General features: G+C 40.6%; 1 protein-coding gene across 1 annotated transcript; it reads right to left on the reverse strand.

Annotated features, from left to right (window-relative positions):
- Window positions 1-2,361: 2,361 nt before the first annotated feature.
- On the reverse strand, window positions 2,362-19,975 carry SLC34A2 (solute carrier family 34 member 2). Its single transcript, XM_058838049.1, has 14 exons — window positions 19,950-19,975; window positions 19,804-19,859; window positions 13,944-14,058; window positions 13,704-13,841; window positions 13,102-13,230; window positions 12,055-12,198; window positions 11,331-11,442; window positions 10,288-10,483; window positions 9,450-9,545; window positions 6,957-7,077; window positions 6,083-6,250; window positions 4,610-4,726; window positions 4,397-4,521; window positions 2,362-3,348 (listed from the first exon to the last, which is right to left on the reverse strand). The coding sequence occupies exons 3-14, from the start codon at window positions 14,047-14,049 to the stop codon at window positions 2,773-2,775; spliced, it is 2,028 nt and encodes a 675-aa protein (XP_058694032.1). The 5' UTR covers window positions 14,050-14,058; window positions 19,804-19,859; window positions 19,950-19,975; the 3' UTR covers window positions 2,362-2,772.
- Between the last annotated feature and the right edge of the window lie 1,160 nt (window positions 19,976-21,135).

The following is a 21,135-nucleotide window of genomic DNA, read 5'->3' on the forward strand; positions in this document are numbered from 1 at the left end:
GTATTAAGCCATATTATGAAAGTCTATAGTTGCTTTTCGTCTTTAAGAAATCTGTCTCTGCATTACTAACAGTCTTTAAGTAACCTATTGATGGAGCCAACAGTCTCCATAATACACAGTATACACAGTTACAAACAATTGAAAAGTTATATTACAAAATATACAGTAGTTCTTTTTACATTTTTATAGATAAACATTGCATAGTTTTCAAATATGCAATATATAACACAATCACGAGCCTTTTTCTCTATAAGTTATGAAAAATTCTGTACACTCAAACAATTATAAATAAAATGTAAATATATTTTAGTAAGAGTGTGGGAGTAAGTGTACCAGGACATATCATGTTGTATTAAGCAGAAATATTTGTTGGAATCTGCTTAACACAATGGTACGGTATGGCCTGGAGCAAGGAGAGGAGATCATAGGGGAGACGTTACAAAGAGGAACCATAAAGTACTGATATGCCTGACAATTATTACCCTGATTCTTTTGGAAGAATTGCTTTCCCACAATCATTATCACTGTTCTTGATGGCTTTACTTCAAGAAGCAAAATAAGGTGCATGTTGTTTAAGAAATAAGTAAAAGTAGACTAAAATGTTTCCTCCTTCAATGGGTGGTCAATGGAAACGTAAGATAACTTGAAAACAATTCTGGATATTTTTCTCATATTTTTCCCAAAGAAACAGGGCATGGGAAATGCACACTGACATTTAAAGAAACAAATTCAAAAAGCATCCAGAATTGTGAGAATAAACTGAAGAAGAATTATTGAAAATATAAAAATTCCACTTTAAAAATGAGGTGCTGACAAAATTTTGTTTCAACTAAATGAAGCATAGGGAAAATAACTTTAAAAAGAACACTTGACATAATTCTGCTTTTTGCTACTACACTCCAAAAGAGCAGAACTATACCAAAACTAGATGTTCTTGGAAATTCACTCTGATTCTAAGCATTTTGTCACTGGCTCACAATTACAGAAACAGCTAAAATCTCAGTTTGAATGCAATTTGCAAACACATAGTTTGCCAGTTTTAATGTTAGTTTAAAAAAGTTAATGAAAACAATTTTCACTTCTAAAATGTATGTATTTACTTAATTGGTGAATTTAACCTATTGAATTCCAAGCTCTGCAGAAAACAACTATTCAGAAGTAATTGTGTTCTAGCAGCACTGAGTGGCTTTGTTACACTAAGGGTCTTCTCAGCATTTCATTACATGTTTAATTTAAAATTCAGCCACTTAAATGGGCTTTAACAATGACACTATACTCAGCCACCTAATTTTTTTCTGAATGTTGATGGGATAATGAAGTGATGGGATAATGTCCCATACTTAGTAATATCTAAACTGTTGAAAACCAGCAGAAGTACTGAGTGCATCTTTGGAATTATCTTCTTCTGACTTTGAAATTATGTCTTCTGTCAGCCCATGGTTCAGAGCAGTCTCACAAACATTTACTAAAACATCAGTAAGGTAAAATTTGAGCACAAGCAGCTTCCTACCAAGTATTGCACTACCCATGGATTTGCTAGACGTTGTAGTGACCACACTCCTAATGGATTTTATCTGGGATTTGGATTGCTACATAAAATTGCTAGTAAAATGCACATTATTTCCAAGTAGGGTGGTTTGGAGCGCAAAGGGGTAGTGAAAACCCCTTTCTCTCCAGTAAACGTTACCAGATGCCCCGTGCTAGCCATAATCTGCTCTGCAGGCTGCCTCTGTTATAGGTCTAAAGCCAGTCTGCACTGCTATCTCCTTTTGTGGTGCAGGCAAATGGAGCCACAGCTGCACACAGATCTCCTGGCATCAGCCCAGGCTGGCACAGCTTTCTCCTCTCCTCTCCTACAGTGGCCACTTGTCCTCCCTCCTGCACCAGTCCTTAGCCATGGGATTACATGGTGAACAGGACTGAAGAGAGCCATGTAGAGAGAGGAGTGGCCACACAATCACATCCTCAGTCAGTCAAGACCTTTGATAGCAACCTGATGCCTCCATGTACAGTTCTTAACATTCAGCAGGCAGAGGGAGCAGCAATTACTTTTACAGTCTTTAGCCTGAGATAACAAAATATTATAGCTCCTGTCCCCGCTATTAGAGGAGATAGAGAGGGCTCCACATGGGCTTATGTCCACCCTTATGCCAGAGTAGGACTCCAAGAGCTTCTGAAGGGTGTCCCAGCATTTCATTTTCCTTTATACACATAGATTCCGTGTATTGTAGGAAAGCTACTGTTTTCCATTTTGACCACTGCAGACAGGTCAATGAAAACATGAGGATTCCCCTTTTTTTTTTTTTCCTTTTCTTCCCCTATTCCCACCCCCCCCCCCCTGTTTTTTTACTTCAAGGGCTTTTTAGGTATTATGAAGTAATTTCTGTTGAGTCAGTAGGTCAGAAAGGCTGTTCTACAAGTGCATTGTTTATTCGTTTTATTCGTTTTTAAAGTTTGAACTGACTGCCACTTCCTTCATCCCTCTCTTCATGGGACTACATGAGGATTTCTTTTGTTTGCTACTGATAACATTGGAGGAAGGTACCACATAGTAGATCCTCTGTGAGCAAATCTGTCATTAGCTTTGCAACTGAGCATAGATTTTCTAGGGACTCTGTCAACTTGTCTGACTCCCTTCCTTGATGAGTGATGTATCACTGGCTTCAGAAACCTAACAAAATGTTCACTCTGTCCTCAGTGCAAGGTCCAAGGTGGTTTTGATGAGCCTGGCTGTCCTGTGCTGTATCTCTGCTAATATGTATGCATCCAATACTATAAGGCTGTGTTGTTTGTGCCTGATTTGTCAACACAAGCTACAGCTGGTGCCCTTCTTCCACCTCTTTCTTCATCAGCCATTGCCATGGTGTTTTCATAAACTTCCATAGTTTTTAGCTGCTTGTCTTTGGCACCCTCTTGTTCATCATTGACTTTGCAACACTTGCAGAAGCCACAGCAGTGTTTCCCACAAAAAGCAAGTGAAGACATAATTATATTGTCCCAGGGCTCTAGGGAGTGCATCCAGACAGGTAGGAAATCCCAGTTTTGGAGCTTCTCAGGCAGCGAATGTGGTCGCCTTTTCTGCATAACATTAATTACAACCACAGCAATAAAAAGAGCAAACAGGGGAAGGCAAACACCCAAAAGGACTGCCCAGCCTGCCAGTGACAGACCAAATACAAACAAAGGCAAAAGAAAGAAACAGAGGAGAAGATAAAATATAGCAAACCATCTGTACTGGGCTGTTATATTTCCCAAGGTCTTGGACATGCGGATTGGCAGGCGGGTATAAGGTATCGGATAAAACAGAATAATCCCAGAGACATTGAAGAAAAAGTGGCACAAGGCAATCTGAAAGCAAAAACATTTGAGAAGTTCATTAGCTAAAACACCATTAAATGCTCCTACCCACATGATAATTGCTTTAGCAAGCCTGAGTCTTTTAATGCTTACAGGAGGAACTTAGAATAAGCATATATTGAACAAAACAATACATTCCCTGCTCACCTAATCTATTTAAATTTTGTAAGTCTGTTATCAGACTAAAGTAAATATGAAAGTACAGGGGTTTATTTATAAAGGGCATTATAAAACGAGCATGTTATCATGAAATCTGAGCTTTATCAAGATAGCATCTTTTCATGATTACATCTGTTGCCTGAGGACAATAAAATGACTTCTGTAATTTTCATGATTTACTTTAGCTAGTAAAGACATTCATCGTATTCACCAAGGAAACGTCATTATCTTTTCACTCTTTGATGTAAAGCATTCATTCAAATGTTACTTTCTGCCAGGTTCTTAACTGGGTGGAGAAAGGGAGGCCAAAGCCAGGCTTCCTACTTTTAAAATAGTGTGAGACAAAAAGAAATTCAATAAAACCCACTCAAATTGCATTTGCAATGAGAAAAACAGATGCCATGATGTTCACTGCAACGTCAGATAGATAGAGAGCTTGCCAGCTCAAGGATTGTGCAACATTCACTTAGGCTACAGGAGTCCTTGTACTCTTCATGAACTGAATTATGGTCCTGAGAAGAGAGCTTACAGAAGTCAGTAACCCTCAGAGGGTTCTCAGTGTGTGGGCACTGAACTCCATGCAGCAAAGACCCCACACTCAGGGGTCAAGTGGCCTCCCCTGTCTCAGCTCTGAATCAATTCACACAGATCAAGACAATTTATGAAAACAAGATTAGGTGTACATTGATATTCTGAGAATTTTTAATGCAACCTTTTCGCACCAGCAGTTGAAGTGAATGCATTGTCATTAACAGCACACACAAAAGCAGGCACAACATGAACAGCTTATTTGCATCACAGCCACTTTTGTCTGCCATGTTTCTCTTCAGAAAAGTTACAACTTATAAATGGAGTCAAGAAAACATTGTTTCATACTGACCTGTAATGAATATTTTAATGTACTCCCGGGACTTGCTAAAGCTGCAAGTATAGCTGTTGTGGTTGTGCCAATGTTGGCTCCTAAAGTAAGGGGGTAAGAGCGCTCAATGCTTATAACACCAATGCCTACAAGAAAAGAAACACAACTGAGTTGGTTTCAGAGTGATGGAGGAGATAAAACATGGTAATAAAGAGCACAGAATTTACAACTTACCAACAAGGGGTGTAATAGCAGATGTGAAAACAGAACTACTTTGGACAACGAAGGTCATACCAGCCCCTGCGAGCATAGCCAGGTATCCAGCAAGCCAAGTAAAAGGAAATGGAAAATCTAAAAATTAAAAGGAAAGCACTGCTGTTAGCATAATAGAGTGATCTATGCAACAGTAACACAACAGTGAAGACTGTTAAGCACTTAAAACGTAGATATTTTGTTTGGATATTGGGTCTCAAATGACAATTTGGGGTCAGTTCTACAACTTTGATTTATCCTGTTTGCTGTGCTCCTTCTACAGCCTTGCACCACTGGATACACTTTGAGATGGACACCAGACTAGCTAGACACCTGTCCTGGCCCAGGGCAGCATGCATGTTGTGATACAGTTAGGTACCAGAAATGTTTCCTCAGAGGTCAACACAAAACCTTGTGGGTGTTTTGAGAGCCTTGGTTTCTGCAACCAGGCACCCGCTGCATTGATCAGATCTTCAGAAAGCTCTGAAGACCATCCTGTCAGAACCAAGTTCTTTGTTCTAACTAGTTCCAAGCAGATTATCTCCTAAAAATTCACTTGTTAACTCTTGCAGAGAACAGCTAATTACAGTGACTAGAGAAATGGGGCACAAATGCTCCCCTGTAGTCTGCAGATTAATGGGGAGAACTGAGAAGTGAGGACTTAATCAGTTGGAAAGACACAGAGGAACACAGAGCAGATCTCAAATTAAATAATCAGTAGTGGTCAGCTGTTTACTTTCTACACCTTGCTTCTAATTCTGGCAATGTTCTTTGCCCAGGAGAAGACAGCTTGGGGACTTTGTTGCCTTCTGTATTTCTGTGAACTCTCCCTTCAACCACAGCCTGAGATCTGTGCCAGGACTGCTTTTCTCTGATTCAGCTTCTAATCTCTCCATTAAAGACAGTATGATGCAAAAGCAGCCTGGTGAAAAAAAAAACCTAACATTTGCACTCAATGGATCCAGGCTGAAAAAAATGCCTGGACAGCAAAGGGAAAGACAGAAAAACACCACCATTCAAGGCTGCCTTATCCTGCTGAAGAGAGGCTTAGGCAGCAGAACAGGATAAGGTCATTGCTACAAACTCTTTCAATTTACTTTAGAAGGAATATATAGGCAATCACAATCTCAGCACTTCAGTGCTCTCTTTTGAGGATAGGAACACTACATTTCTAACAGCTAATGATTATACATCTAGAAACAGAGCCTGGACTTTGGTCTCTAATGCTGTTAATCTGCTGCATTTCTCAATCAAACTGTTCACTAATAGATTTTTAAATGAAAGGAAAAAAAAAAACGCTTGGGAGAAAAAATGTTGGGCAGTGTGCATGATTTTCATCCAATAGTATTTTCTTTAAAATATTCTATAGTGTCTTCCAGAACAGGAGACATCAATAAACACACTCAGTGTCCTTGTCATTCCTAGAAACAATCCTCAGGAAAAGCAGATAGTTACCAGTGTTGATTGTCTTCTTGATAACACTCGCCACTTGTCCTTTAAGCACAGAGTTTAATAGCTTCACGATCATTATCAAACAGGAGCACAGAACAAGCAGGGACAAAGCCAGAAGGATGAGCCCGATGGCAAGATCAGGCAGGTCTGAGTTTACAAAGATGTGTTTGCCTGAAAAAGAAAAGGAAAATTAATTAGCCTACCCACATTTTTGCCTGTGATCCTAAGCCCAGCTCTGGTTTTCATTCACTGCCCTAAGAAAATTGGACCAAAGCACACAAAATTTGAGGGGTTGATGCAAAGAGGGAAAATGCCATCTTTTGTCCTCCACAAAAGCCATGTCTGAGTGAGGCAGGAGAGGTGCTTCTATAGAAATGCTTATAAAATACACAGCAGGCACTATGGGGCAGCCAGGAACTAGGTGACCATGTGCAAGGGAGAGGAGTACAAAGGCAGGAGAAAATTTGGGGTGCTCCAAGCTGCATGGTGAGTCAGCTTTTCCCACAGGTGTCTGCATGCCTGCGAAAGGCAGTTGAAAGTCCTGCAAGGCATGCATGGGGATGGAGATATCCTAGCAACCATTACAGCAAAGTAACCGTAGCTCCAAGCCATCTGAACATCGAGGGTGACATGATACTGAAGACCTCAATTACTGGTATCAGGCAGCATGGAAAGAGATCCATCTGCAGCCAGATACCACGATGGTGCTGGTAACTGCAGCTGTGCAGCTATAACAGAGCACAGCTCCTCAGGCAGCGCCTGCAGTGCCACGTGTCCATATGCAGGAGAGGGCTTCTGGGTACACCTTTGAAGCAGGCTGTTAGCACCATTAGAAAGCTACATAAGGATATTGCAGAGAAGTAGTTTTACTACTTACATTTAGTGATATACTCTGTTTCTGTTACATTCTGGAGGGTCCATGTCACGTTATCCTCAGTCCAGCAGAAGTCAGGAGATGTGCAGTTGTCGGGAGATAGAATTGTGACATTCTGCTCTGTCTAAAGATTGCCAGACAAAGCAGATAGTTCAGTCATCTACAATCCTTTATTAAGAGCTCATGTAGAATTTTCAAATTTTACTGCAACCAAGATTCATCAGCTAAAAAGTCAGAATTGTATGTTGGCACCACATTAATGACATGGTAGCATTTTGCATTCTTAAAATAAGAGATTATGCTGTTACCCAAGCCAATCAGTACAACATTTAAAGATTAAAATATCCCCAAAATCTTCTACATTGTAATAAACACAGCACCAAGGCACTAATAGCTAAGGAACTTAACTACTGATGACAGTTTTTGTGGAGTGAGTTTCATGTTTAGCTGCAGTTGTGGGACAGTGGCCTTCCTTTTCCAGCCAGTGTCACAGCTTCCTTGGTCAAAGAGAGACTCCTTTACTGACATCTCCATGCAGTTTGTGGTCTGCCAAGTACTACAGGACTGTGAGTCAGAATGCTATAACACTAGTGCAGCCTCTCTTGCTGGATGAGCACAAAGTGCTTGAGCTGATTTTCTGTGCCTCGGTTTCCATGTCTGTAGAAAAAGAAGTGCTGCCACTACTTGAATTTTCAAAGTTCAAATGCTATCTAAGAGCTTATTACAAGCACTGTGATTAGCATTACTAAATTACTGAATCTCTATGTCTACCACAATAAAACCTTCCTTACAAGCCCTCCTAGACCGGATACACTGCATTCTGACACCAGGTCCATAAGTCATTACGCAGATTAAGGAAGTGTTTGCTGACTGAGCTGTACTTCCACACGAGAGCAGCTAACAGCCAAATGGACTCTGAACCGTGCTCCTGAACATGAGGTATCTTTCCAAAGTGCTTGACTGATTTTCTTTTGCAGAAATGGGGGAAGAAAAATCATGGTTTTTTGCTGGGTACTTCCTACTGACACCTGCATTTGTACCTCCCTGCAGATGATGCAGGTGGGCAAAACTGGGAGTGGATCTAGTGCCCCCACATCTCCAGGGAGCACCTGGGCTCCAGGCCCCTCATCCTGTAAACCTTTACAAACACAACACAATCTTGTTTCTCACCCTCCTGAAATTTTTTCAAACATCTGAGTTTCAAAGCAGCTACACTAGGTCAAAATATTTGTTTTGCTTTAAACATATATGGTCTGCATGTATATATCTTTGCCATAAGTCTGTTTTATAATTTTTACTAGAAATTCATTTAACCCAGTAGGAATGCAAGTAATTTAAATGATTTTCCTTTTCCACCACCAAGATCAGGTAAGAATTCTGGGGGTTTCACATGTTTTTGTAATTTGTCTATAATCTTGAGCAGTAGGTATACAGCCAAAATACAGACAAACGCAGAATAAAGTGTGTGTCTAGAAATACACATTTCCCTCAGCCTGCACTTTCTGTGTAGTTTTTTGTCTTGTGTAGGACATAGGGGCTCGGACCTCTCCAGCTGAGGGTCAGGCTGTACCTGCAGGGTCTCTGAGGGCACCAGGCTGGGGCTCTGACCAGGCTCTGGCAGCGGCTCCCGGGGTGAAACCCCCAGAGACCCTGAGGCGTAACCTGAGCAGGGTTTCAGTGAGAACACTGCTCCAGCACTATCTCCACAGGTAGCATTTCACTGGTCATCCAAACTGTCATTCAATAGGAGCTGAGCACTTAATTTCAACCTCCACAGTGTGTTCCTTAAGTATCTTCTGCCTCAGGACTTCAGGAATTACTTTTCTATACATGCCAACAAGTAGAATACTCTAATTAGAGAATCAAAGGATATTTAATGCAGTAATTACTGGTTAGCTGAACAATGCAAACCAAACACTCAGTTCCATAGTTTACCAAAATAGTCATTGGTGTTGATCTGGGCAAGAGATTCCTCCAAGCTGCAGGGCTGCTTGGGTGAAGAGGAACAGGACACAACTCTGCAGAGGCTTTCTCCAAGGGCAGTTTTCCAAGAAAGCTGGAAATAGCCAGCTGCCACCAGATCACCCCAACGCACGTAAAACTAAAGCAGATTAGATCAGTAGATAAATAGCGGTTGAAATGTTCTTTTCTCTGGCCTGTTGCCAATTTTTTCCACTTTCAGGGAGTTGGTAGGAGTATCAGAGTTTAAAGGCATTTTGGTTTGAAAGGAGTAAAAGACTTGGTGCCAGTCCAAGTTCTGATAGGCAAGGGCCTGCACCGTACTGGAAGCAGCCAGGTCAAGGTCACCACTGGTGACCATGCTTGGTTTAAGTGGAGCAAAAACTACATTAAATTTTTTGCATTCTTTTTCTGCTGATAAAAACCCCACCTTCATTTAAAAATTCTAATTTCACAATCTTGTGATAAGGAGCATCAGCTACAGACCAGTAGCATATTTCCTGAGGTACCTGACAATTAATTTAACATGATACTCACCACATTGGTTTCAGTGACACACCAGATCTTTACCAGGCTTTTGTTTTTTGCTGATTCATCATTAGTTGCAATTGCATTTATTACTGATTTATCAAGCTTAAAAAGAAGAATAAAAAAAATTTTAAAAATTAAAAAACTTAAATTATTCCAGCTTGTATCAACACTTCTATTCAGCTCTACTCAAATAACCCCCTTTAGAAGCTCAACCATATAAAATCTGCATGACTCTAATGCTGGAACTCCCACCCAACAGGTAGGAGGGCAGCTACTCCTAGAAAAAAGGTACAACTCTACATGCACAAACGCTTTGTCTCATTCTCCCCACATCATCCACTACCTCATCTCACCCTTTCTGTTTAATCAGCTGCTCTGACACACCTGCCTGACTGCATTTACTGTCACTTCAGAAGCTGTGTGCATCCCCCAGCCTCTAGATGCACATGATTGTATGCACATGACATCCCATAATTTCAGTGTCATCATCAGGTCCTATGCTGATCCTCTGGCTGTGGCAGGTTGTCTCAGCTAGTGCTGTCTGCCAATGTCCAGGCAACAGGCTGCCTTCCCATCCATCCCACATGGCTGTATTTGTCCTCACCTGCCTTCCCAGTCCTCCTAGCTAGATCTGCCATTGCTGTGGTGAAATGTGGGGGAAATAGGAACTGGAAAATAGAGATGGGGCTTTATGAAATGTGAATAAAGAGAAGAATTCATCTGCTAATGAACTTTACCCCAAGGACACAGAGAAAGGAGCAGGAAACCTTCTCATACTCAGAGCATCTTGATTAGTTGTGACTGAACCAAGTAAGCAGCTTCCTTGAAGTGAGAAAGAGCTTACCTCAATGATGAGCTTTGTAAAGGGGTCTGTGATAACTTTTAGTAGCTCTGGGGCATCCTCACCACTTTCAAGATGAAAGGACTCAACTATAACATTGGTGAGATGGTAGAGATAACCAGTAATAACTTCAACGGGCAACAGCGCAAACACAGCTAGCCAGTTAAAGAAATCATGGATTGTTGCCCCAGCAAAGGCCCTGCAAGAAGAAATTAAAAATCAGAGCTGATTTTAATTAAACAGAACATGTTCAACATCAATTAGATATGAAATCATAAAAGTAGAGATGAAGGCCATTTCAAGATGGGAATAATTTAATTTCTGGGGTCAAAAGAGACAGCTACTTTGTTATGGAGTGCTGTGTTGTCTCCACACTGATGACCAATTTAAGATCCAGACAGGTGAGTAAAACAAGAAAAACGAGAAAACAGCAAGAAAAACTTGAAAAGACAAAAGTGATCCTTAACATGAGGTTGCCAAGAGAGCTCGTTTGAAGAAAGAAGTGGCTGCACAGCCTGTATTCATTTTGCCTCTCACTCATTTTTGGTACATTTTTAATCCTCAACCAGTCATTGCCTCCGGGACCTGTTCTCCCTGTCTCCTGGGGCAAGAGTGCTTTGTACCTCTCCCACATGTTTCTGCAACCTGATGATGCCCCTTACATCTCCTCCAAAGCCTAAGGAGCCACAGCTCTTCCCTCAGAGGCTGTGGCTAAGACTATTTCAGTATGCCCAGTGGGCCATAAATGACAAGGTACCAAAGGCTCCTATCCCTCCCAAGTTTACTGCCCATCTTCAGAAAGCCTCTAAGTGCTTCATGAGCTCCACGAGCTCTCTCAGTGGCAATGTCAAGTGTCAGTCTAAAAGTTGTCACTGTATATATTTGTATACATTTGTACATATTTGACAGCCAGAACACTTAATTTCTCTACTGTTACCAGCTCTTGCTTTCTGTAGATTTAAGAAGCTTTCAACATTGAAATCTCTTTTAAGGAAACCAGACCAAATTCAGGTAATATTAACTTCTTGAACAGTTAAGCACAATACCTTCTAAATTCATTCCTGTCCCCAGCTTGCATAAGTGCCACAATTGTGTTTGTAACTGAGGTGCCAATGTTTGCTCCCATGATGATAGGAATTGCTGCTCTAACAGTCAGCACTGGAAAGCAGAAAAGGAAACACTGAATGAAAAAATCAGATCATCAGCTCTATGCTTCAATGAAAACTTCTGTTACTATCAGTGAAACCTTGACTTCCCCAGATGTCAGTGGGATTAGCTGCTCCAATCCAAACAGATTTTCTTTTACCAAGCCCCCTGGGAACATGGCACTTCCATGGTTCCATGATCCCCACAGACACTATGGCCCATGGGTATCCATTTTCACCACATCTTAGAGGGACAGATTTTTGAAATGATACCATAGAAAAAATGAAATATTTAACTGCCTAGCATGAGAAAAGTATGCAGATAATTCCAAAATTAAGTCATTCAGTGCCAAAGCTTACAATGATTTTCATTGCAGTTCTGGTTTTACTATTAATAATATTAATAGTAGTACTATTAATAGTAGTACTACTACTATTGTTATTACTACTAATATTAATACCATTATTATTCCTTTTAAAAATTTCATTTATAGCTGTGAAAATCTTTTCCTACAGTCTCTATTCCTTTACCCAAAGCTTCTACAACTTGAACACAAGTGGGAACGTTTGCACCTGAGACAAGGTTTATGAGTGATCTCTAGGAAGGTAATGTAGGCAGACTTACACGTGGAGGACACCATGCTGACTATAATGGATGAGGAAGTACTGGAACTCTGTACCATAACAGTCACCAGAACTCCAATCACCAGTCCCGCAACAGGATTTGAGAGCACTGAATCATCTTTAAATATGTCCCCTGCTGCTTTACCTATAAAAAAAACCAAACATATTCTCAGAGTGATGGAAGTACAAGGTAAAATTCACAGAAATTATCAGAGTGTTTAATTAAAGATCATTCAGCCATTTAATTGATACATATATAACCATGTTTGTTATCCCAAAAAAGTACAATGTAGCCCAGAGATCCAGATTCATGTTCTGGACTCTCAGTTTCTCAGTTTTTAGAGAATACTTTATATTCTCTCTTTTCAGTGACTATGAGCCCTGCTGAACTCTGCAGAGAAGCACATAATGTCACAGCCATGAGCAGAAAGACTGTAGGACAAAAAACCACACATACCTTGATTTCAATGCTTTTACTTGGTATTTTTGGATACTGAATTAAGGAAAATGCTTTTAATAATACTGATTAATTCTGTTCCTGTACCTGTCGGTGTTTGCAAAATACGTCCACAGAAGTGCACATATTTCTCTGACAACTACTCCTGAGTCCATCACCTGAATTCAACACTTTGAAGTAAATGTAAAAAATACGTTTCAATAGTTTTCGTCTTTGAAGGATTTGGGGGACATTTCAATGCTAGATGCTTTGGTCAAAAGCATAATTTTCCTATTTCACCTTGTTGAAATGTCTTTTACATGGAACAGATTTATGCACAGATATATTGTTGTAAACTGTCACTAAAGTAACCGGACGCTACTGGGAAACTGGGGCCAAGAACCCTTATGTCAACAGCTCTTTGGAGTTGGAGACAGAGGACCCTTTCAAACAAATGAAGGTCAGTGTTCAGTCAGGGCTACTTCCTTCTCAACCCACATCTCATCACATATGAAGAATGTTCTTGAAGACTGGTAGCTGTAATTAAGCATCTTAGACAAAATTTACTGCCTTATTCATAGTTTATTCTTGATACTTTAGATATTTTCATACCTCCTACCAGTTGAAAAGCAGAGCTCAGGACATCCAGAGAACACACGAACATGTAGAGTAATCCAAGTAGCATAATGAACTTCCCTATCCCATAGAGTACACGAATGATTTTTCCTTTTCTATCCAGTTCTGAAAAACAAATACATTATATATAAAAGAATTGTTTGAATTTTTCTCTGGGATACTCTAGTGCACAGGCAGAGACAGTGAAGACAAAGACAGTGACATGGCTCCAGTGTGTGATTAAACCTAAAAGAATGTTCTTAATCATATTTTAACTGCAGAAGCAGGTATTTTGTTTACCTACTTTAACCACAAAAACCCTTTTTGGTATGTGACAAAAGCCTTATGAAATCTGACATTGACCCTTGGTTTTATAGTCATTCTATTGAGTAAAAAAAGACCAACAGGAGCGTGGATATAAAACAATATCAGTGCTGGACTGTTTTACGTATATTTCCTTGTGTTTTAATGAGGGTAAGAAGCATGATTTCAGAATTTTTCTTAACTGACTGAATATAATACACCCATTAACTCTTGAAGAACATGAGACAAGTGATGGGAAAGCAATGTGGGTAACTTATTTACAGAGAAATGGCTACCTGACCACTTGACTCCAGTGTCCTGCAGTTCCGGCAGAGCCCACGGGTCTTCTTCTTCTGGCCTTGTCTCATCTATCAAAGCTACTGTGGAAAATGCAGGTTGAATTTCCCCTTTATTTCCAAGTGAAGTCACATTGCCTGATGAAATAGAACATTAAAAAAATTGTTTAGTTACTTTCCATCTTCTCCAGGGATCTCCAAAACTTATATATTTTTATGATTCACAAGTGAGCACATTACCTTTGTGATTTTCTCCTTCTTTCCCAGCCATGTTCTGGTTTTGTTTGGAAGAGTCCCCAATATAGTTATTGGTTTCAGGCTTTTCTACCTCCGGCCAGGGAGCCATGATCTGTGACTAACAAAGTAGTGTTGATTGAAATGAAAGTGCAGTCAAAACATTCACCTTACAAGAGTATATGCAAGAAATATGATAAGATTAAAGAGCAAAGGAGATGAAAATTAAATATAAACTATTTTCCCTTGAACACAATTTTTTACTAAAGTTTATGATTTATTCTTCTATTTGGGAAATTGATTTCTCAATTATTTTTTAAATAACAGGTTTTTTATTTGTGCACACAATTAAAAAAATTGTTTCCATCTCACATCTCACATCATGCACTTTTAACCATCATGAAAGCAAAGATTCCTCTGCTTTCCAAAAGGTTGGAATTTCTTCTCTTTAATTAATTTTAACTCCTTTCAACAAAAGTCAGAGAATTATTTTACTTTCTTCCACCTTCTGGGTTTAAGCAACTGTCTGGTAATTCAATACACAGACCTTTACCTGGTGATTCAATATACAGAAATTTTCTTAGCAAAAAAAATTCTTCCCTAAAGCACTGCTTAGTTTGGGTCATGAATGTTAAACACAATGCCTTGTTGCCTTTATTATCTCATTCCCATGGAAAAATGAAGAGGACAATCCTGGACAAGGTGGAAGAAGAGCCCAGGGTTTTGAGCTTGCTGAATGCCTGGAGTAGAGGACAATTAGAGAGCAGTGGCCATTTGTAGGTCTGTATTTGCCTGTAACTCAAGACTGATGCTGCAAATGAAGCTGAGCTGGTAGCAGCAAGGTCCAGCTCACCCATCTCACACAGGCTCTCTCTCTGAGCCCATTCCTTCCTGACCCCTTTTTAGGCACATTTGACATGCACTGTGATATTAATAAATAATAACTTTATAAGTAAGACATCACATGTCCAAATCCTGCCAGTATGGGGGCAAGCACACATGACAGACCTGGTCCAGGCACAAGACGAGGCCAAGCCTGGAAGAGTCCTCCCTATTTACTTCACCAATATTGGAAGCCAGAGGGAGAGACATGAAAGAGAGGGAAAGTGACTATGGAAAGATGAGCCAATAGGTACCACAATGTTTCTTCCTTTACAGATTTGGTGACATCAGCCAGCACATCTGAAAACTCTGTGGAAAGGATGGGAGAAGTGAACCCTGTCCAGGAAAGCCTCACCTTCAGGTCTGTTTCTTCCACCCTCTCTGCCACACAAGTCACAGTCAGTGCTGCAGTCAGAGCTGCCCCATGACCAGCACATCTGGCACCCACATCGCTGAAACACTGGTCTGCAAATTTTACTCCTATGCTCCTCATAAACAGAGCCTCTGTGCCCAGCCTCCAAAAGTCAGAGCTGGTATCATGCTCCCATAAACAAGGCTCACTGGCATTTAGCAGTCACTCTAAGGAAGTATAATTAATTATTCATTTAATCATAATCCTTTATGTAGCTGATGGTGAAATGTTTTGTCCCTGCCCACATCAGTAAGCCACACATCCTCCTTTAGCTGGGAAGGAAAAGTCACAGACAAAATCCCTTGTGTCTTACTGTAACACAGGTGGGTATTGTTTTCTGTCACTCCACAAAGAAAAGTGCATCTCCCCTTCCACATTTCCAGGAAATGTTATTCTACAATTACATTAGCAAAAACTACAAGTTTCACATTCTTTATCTGTGGTGTAAGACCCAGAGCAGCTCCCAAGATACACAAAGATCTTCAAACAGATGAAAGAAAGTCACTCTTGCTTGTTTCAACAAGGATTTCCATTTGCTTGAAGCAAATTCTCGCTTTTTCATCCATGCCAAAACAACCTCTGGCCCCACCCAGGCAAAAACACCTCCATCTTGTTAAACAAGTTTCATTTATATATGTTCAGCATTTAAAGAGCTATTTAAAAAATAACTGCTCTGCACAAGTGATTCTTAAGTGAAATGTAACCATGAAAATATACTGGAAAATCTGATGTGAAGTTGCAACTTATTCCAACCATGGAGACACAGAATATGCTGGACACCACCATCCCTAGAGATGCCATCAGTACTACAGCTCTTCTGTTACGCTTAGTATGGAAATGAAGGATTCGGCCCGCATGATTACTGTATGGAAACTGAGCTGATGCATTCAGTGGAGAAACTGGAGCTTGAAAACTTCAGCAGACAAACAGCCTCTACGTCTCCTAAATAAACTCTCCCCAAACAAGAATTTGGCAGAGCATTTTTCTATAATAAGCTTCTCCCATGTACCTGAGGTGCTCAGGATCCCACAGGTACATCATGTATTATTATTGGTTTTGCTCTATGTGATTAAACATCATAGAATGAGAGTTAATCACCTCTGTAGAGGAAGTTTTTTATAAGTATATATATAAAGTCATTCATACAAGCCCTAGCCAACCTCTGATTTGAGAAGGTAGACTTGACTACTGGTTGGAATTACTGGAACTGCTGGAATTACAGCATTTGTCCTGAGCATTTGGGTTTGCAGGGATATGACTAGAACAGTCCATGTTGTGTGAGAAGTATCACAGACTGATGCTAACAGTACTATCTATACCCTTGAAGTCCTACCAAATTTGTCAGCTTTCCCAGATCCCAGCTCTTGTTAAGAGGAACAGCTGAGAAGATAGTGGAGAGACACCTGATACTCTCTGCTGGAGTCCTAGCCACAGCTACTTACTGTTAATTAATCACTGTGCTACAAAGATAATCTATAATCTATAGTTTCCCCATTGAAGAATTCTTCCTTGGCCGAAATACAGACATTGACACCTTGAGAAAACCCTCAGAAGACAATCTATGTGCTGTGGAGGATCAGAGCAGTGGGGTAGCAAAGTGACCGCATCGCTCCCTGGCAGCTCACACGCACCTTTGGAAAGGCTGACATCAGGTGTGGCAGAAAACATTGCTGACGCAAGGTATCAGTGACAATGAAAACCCTAATAGTGGTTTACTTCTGAGCACCAAAGACAACTACATTCAAAGGAACACATTACAGAACAGGCCAATGACAACGCACACTGCAACAGTTTGCTGTGTCCAGCTGGACACACCGGTCCAGGTCCGAAGGCAGGATAGCCACAATTGCTGGATGAGGTGCTGGAGTGATGAGCCCTGCCCACCCCCTGTGCCAGCCCAGGTGTCTCAGTGCCGTGCATTCAGTTCCCACCTTGGCTGGCAGGACACCAGCCAGGGTGCCTGCGCTCAGGGTGAAGTCATGGAGCTCACGTCAGGACATGCACTGGTGCTTTGGATATCCACCTGCTGGGAGCAGTACTGAAATGGGAGCTAATTTCCTCCTGAAAGTGCCAGGTCACAATATGCTATGCATATTGCAAAGGTCTGAAAACCAATGCCTGTGCAAGATGTAATCCAGTCTGTTTCAGTGAACCTCGTGGCAAATCCTCTCACACCATTGTGTGTGCTTCTTTCGTTGTGAGTATAATCTTTCCTTGCCTTTGGAAAATGCTAACCATGTGTGACATCCTTTTAACTTCAAAAGAAACTGAACCCTCCCCCTCCTAAGAGGGACATAGATGGGAAAAATCAATGGCATTCAAATTCTGAAATAAAATGTGAGAGAGAAAAACTCAGAGCCAAAGTGGCCTCCTGTGGTTTTCACTACAGCATTTCAAAGAGTTAAAGACTCTGGGGAATTATCTGAGCAACACTAGGTGTCATGCAGTTGCCCTATATTGCATTCCTCAGTGACTCACAGGGCTGTAACAGCTTTGCCTCTGTTGAAGAGCTGCACTCTCTGTGCTTTGCAGTTCTAAATCAGAAACAGTTGTCAATCTATTTGTTTTGCTGGACTTAATACAGCTAAATGAACTACCACCTGCGTGTGCCTGGCCGGTATTGTTCCTACCTCCCCACCCGTGACCGCTCACCAAGAGGCGACACTTGCCTGACATAAGAACTACGGAGCAGTAAGCCTTAAAGAAATCTCACTCCTGGGGAACAGACTCAGTCAAAACAAGTTAAAATAGAAAGTACTGAAGAAAAGAGCAGTATTTTAAAAACTGATAATAACTACAACCACCAACATTACCATACATGTACCTACAGGCTGCTTAAGCAGCAAAACCATATCAAGTTTTGGGTTCAGCCAGGCTTTCCCCGTTCTCTCTCCCTCCTGCTCCCTCCTTCTGTCTCAGCTTTTCTATAAAAATACATCACCTCCTTATCATTCACCACAGCACTAAAGTTTTTATCTCAAAAAGGGATTTATTATATAATCTGATATCCAAGTATATGACTTAGTAAATATGAATATTTATCACACATACTTCATAGGAATAAATACCAAGCTACGTATTAGCCTTTCTTGTACAAAGTTTGAAGAAATACTGTCTTTTTCTCCTCAAAATGTACCACCTGCAACATAGAAGCACATTATGTAGAGCTAGGAAAAGAAAGCTCCTCAGCCAGCACAAATTCGTTCTGTAGCTTTACATCAGCTGATAGTTTTGCCCCAGAACCTGTTCCATGGCAGCCACAAAGCCCCAGGTGCAACAGAACCAGTAACAACTTAAATAAACACCAGCAATGATTCAACCTTGCTAGGAGCAAGTCTTGTCTTTGCTCTGGCACCAGCTGCTTCCTTGGGGCTTTTTCTTTGAGTAAGTCAGCAGGCTTAGCCGGGATGTAAACTTTCAACTCATGCAATAGTAAAGGCAAAAGGAGATATGTGAAAGCTACAAAAACAGAGCACTGTGCTCATTTTAATTCCTATGGATCTGTAAGAGTCATTGCTCACAAGCCTGGATCTAACACACAGCAAAACTAAAAAAACACACAGCACAAACAAGAAAAGAGAACTAATATCTAGGTATGTGCAGAGAGAGAACAAATCCCAAAGATTTATTTTTGAATTCACAGCCAAGCAAAGCACTAGAGACTGCCACTGAGGAACCAGAGCCAGGAAATACCAGTGAACTACTTGAAATGCCTAGTAGGTATTTAAATAAAACAATTGCTTTTTCAGAATAAAATGCCAAGAAAATCAATAACCCCACCAACAATGAAATAGTAGAGATCTACCCCATCCCACAGACAAAACACATAGTTAGAGAATAACGAGAGGTAAAAATAATGACATTAAATAGACTTACTGATCTAATGGAAGAGCTGATAATAAAAGTTACTGAGAAACCAGCTGATTTCTGCCTACTGCCACATTAGTTGAGCAAACTACATTAGACTCTAATGTATTCCTTTTACCTCCGTGTATCAAACCAAATTAGCATAAGAAAATGTTTCCATCGAGAATAGCCTGACACAGCCGTGGTGGGGCACACAGGCTTTACAGAAGATCTATGCTAACACATGAACTGACCGTATTTCCTTCCAATGTTTCATTAATCATATCCTAGACATTTTCCAGTATCCAATACCACTGATTACTATGACTTAAAATCTCACTTCTTTTCAAATAGTAGTTAAACAAATACTTTCTTTTGCTATAGGCACTTCTTTTGGTGGAGTGGTTTTTTGGCAGCTGCTAACAAAATACTTTATTTCTTTATCATATTTCATAAAAATAAACCTAGGCTAATTGCAGAAAAAAAGCACAGTTTGTTTTCAGAGTTATGTTGTTTTTTTTATCACTTCCTTAAAGTATAGATGCAGTTAAAGGAAAACAAGGTGAAAAAGTTAACAAGAGGATGACATTTCAAGTGCCACTCCAGTACCCCACACTACCTCTCTCTTGTCATTTCTTGAACTGCAAAAGAAGAGGCTTAGACTTGCAAGCTAAAAAAGTTCAAAAGAGAAGAAAAGAAAACTCAGTCTTAGTTGCTTTTACTTACCACAACTTAATTCCGAGACAATAGAGTGAACGGATCGACTGGGCAGCCACTGAAACCTGCAATATATATAGACAGGTGTTGAGCAAAGTCTGCTTTCATCACTGCACACTAACATTCCTATTTTACAGTCCAGAGGCACTGCCTACCTGCAACTTAATGATCACAATAAAACTCTTTTTGCAGGAGTGGGCAGCAACCAACACTGATAAAACTATGGGCTATTTCACACTTATCACATTCTAAAAAATGTCCCATCAGCATTTAAGTACAAGTTACAAATGTGTTCATGTGAGTGCTGGGGAACGGATTGTTCCAGCCTGAAAAATTGCCGTCCTCCTGATCATTCAGTAATCTTTTTTTCCAATAATAATTTTCCAAAAATATTTTGCAGTCTCAAAAGTCTGTCAAAAGGGTGTGAAGGAGATGTAGTACTGTTATTTGTCTGTTCAGGTGCCGATTAATCTGCCTAAGAACAGAAGTGAAGGAGAATCAGATAAAAAACGGTGTAAGTAGGAAACACGTAAGAACTCCTTAGAACAGAGGATGGAGTTTCATTCTTATCAGTGCTCAATGTTTACAATTAAGGCAAGCTCATTAGCATTTTGGCTGTAGAGCTACTTCCAATGTAGATTTAAAGGTGTAAGGACACCTTTGATAATCACATTCAGAGCGCTAGAGATGAAGACAAATAGATGACAAAGAGATAAGTTATTCAATAAAATGTGTGGTACTATAGATTAGACAAAGCAGCCACCAGCATTGCTGTCTGCTCTAGTGCTGATCTTAACAGGCAGCTGGATGGGCTGCATTAGGCACTGCAGCTTTATTATCTTTGAATTTTTTCTGTTTCAGTAGGCAACTTACATTGAGAAAATAAGCCGTAAACCAGCCGTCTAACCAGCAGATCTGCTTTGTCTGCTTGTATGCAGTCATATCTCCCAGCAGCTTAGTGACTTAGTAACTTAGTAAAGTAAAACTCTTGCTTTTTGCACCTTTCAGTCCCGTGGAGATGCCCAGCCTTTGGAGTAGTGAGTCACAACTTCCCCTTCTCCTGAGCCTGCGTCAGAAATGTTTAATAAGCAGTGCCCATGAGAGCCTCTGCAGCCCCGTGCACAGCATCACATCCTGGCAGCAGAACCACCAAGCACCTCCCCTGCCTGCAAGTGGCTCTGCTGGTGCCGACCCCGCTGCCCACACTGGACTGGGCAGGGCTGGTGGTGTAGCCCAGGGATGGAAGCACCAGCCCTGCCGCTCTCCCCACTTGCAGTTTGCACAGAGGTGGAAAGGATGGAAAATAAACTAATTTCTCTTCTGTGTGAAGTGGACAATTGC

This window comes from Poecile atricapillus, chromosome 4 (assembly GCF_030490865.1).
Source record: "Poecile atricapillus isolate bPoeAtr1 chromosome 4, bPoeAtr1.hap1, whole genome shotgun sequence".
Taxonomy (NCBI): Eukaryota; Metazoa; Chordata; class Aves; order Passeriformes; family Paridae; genus Poecile; species Poecile atricapillus.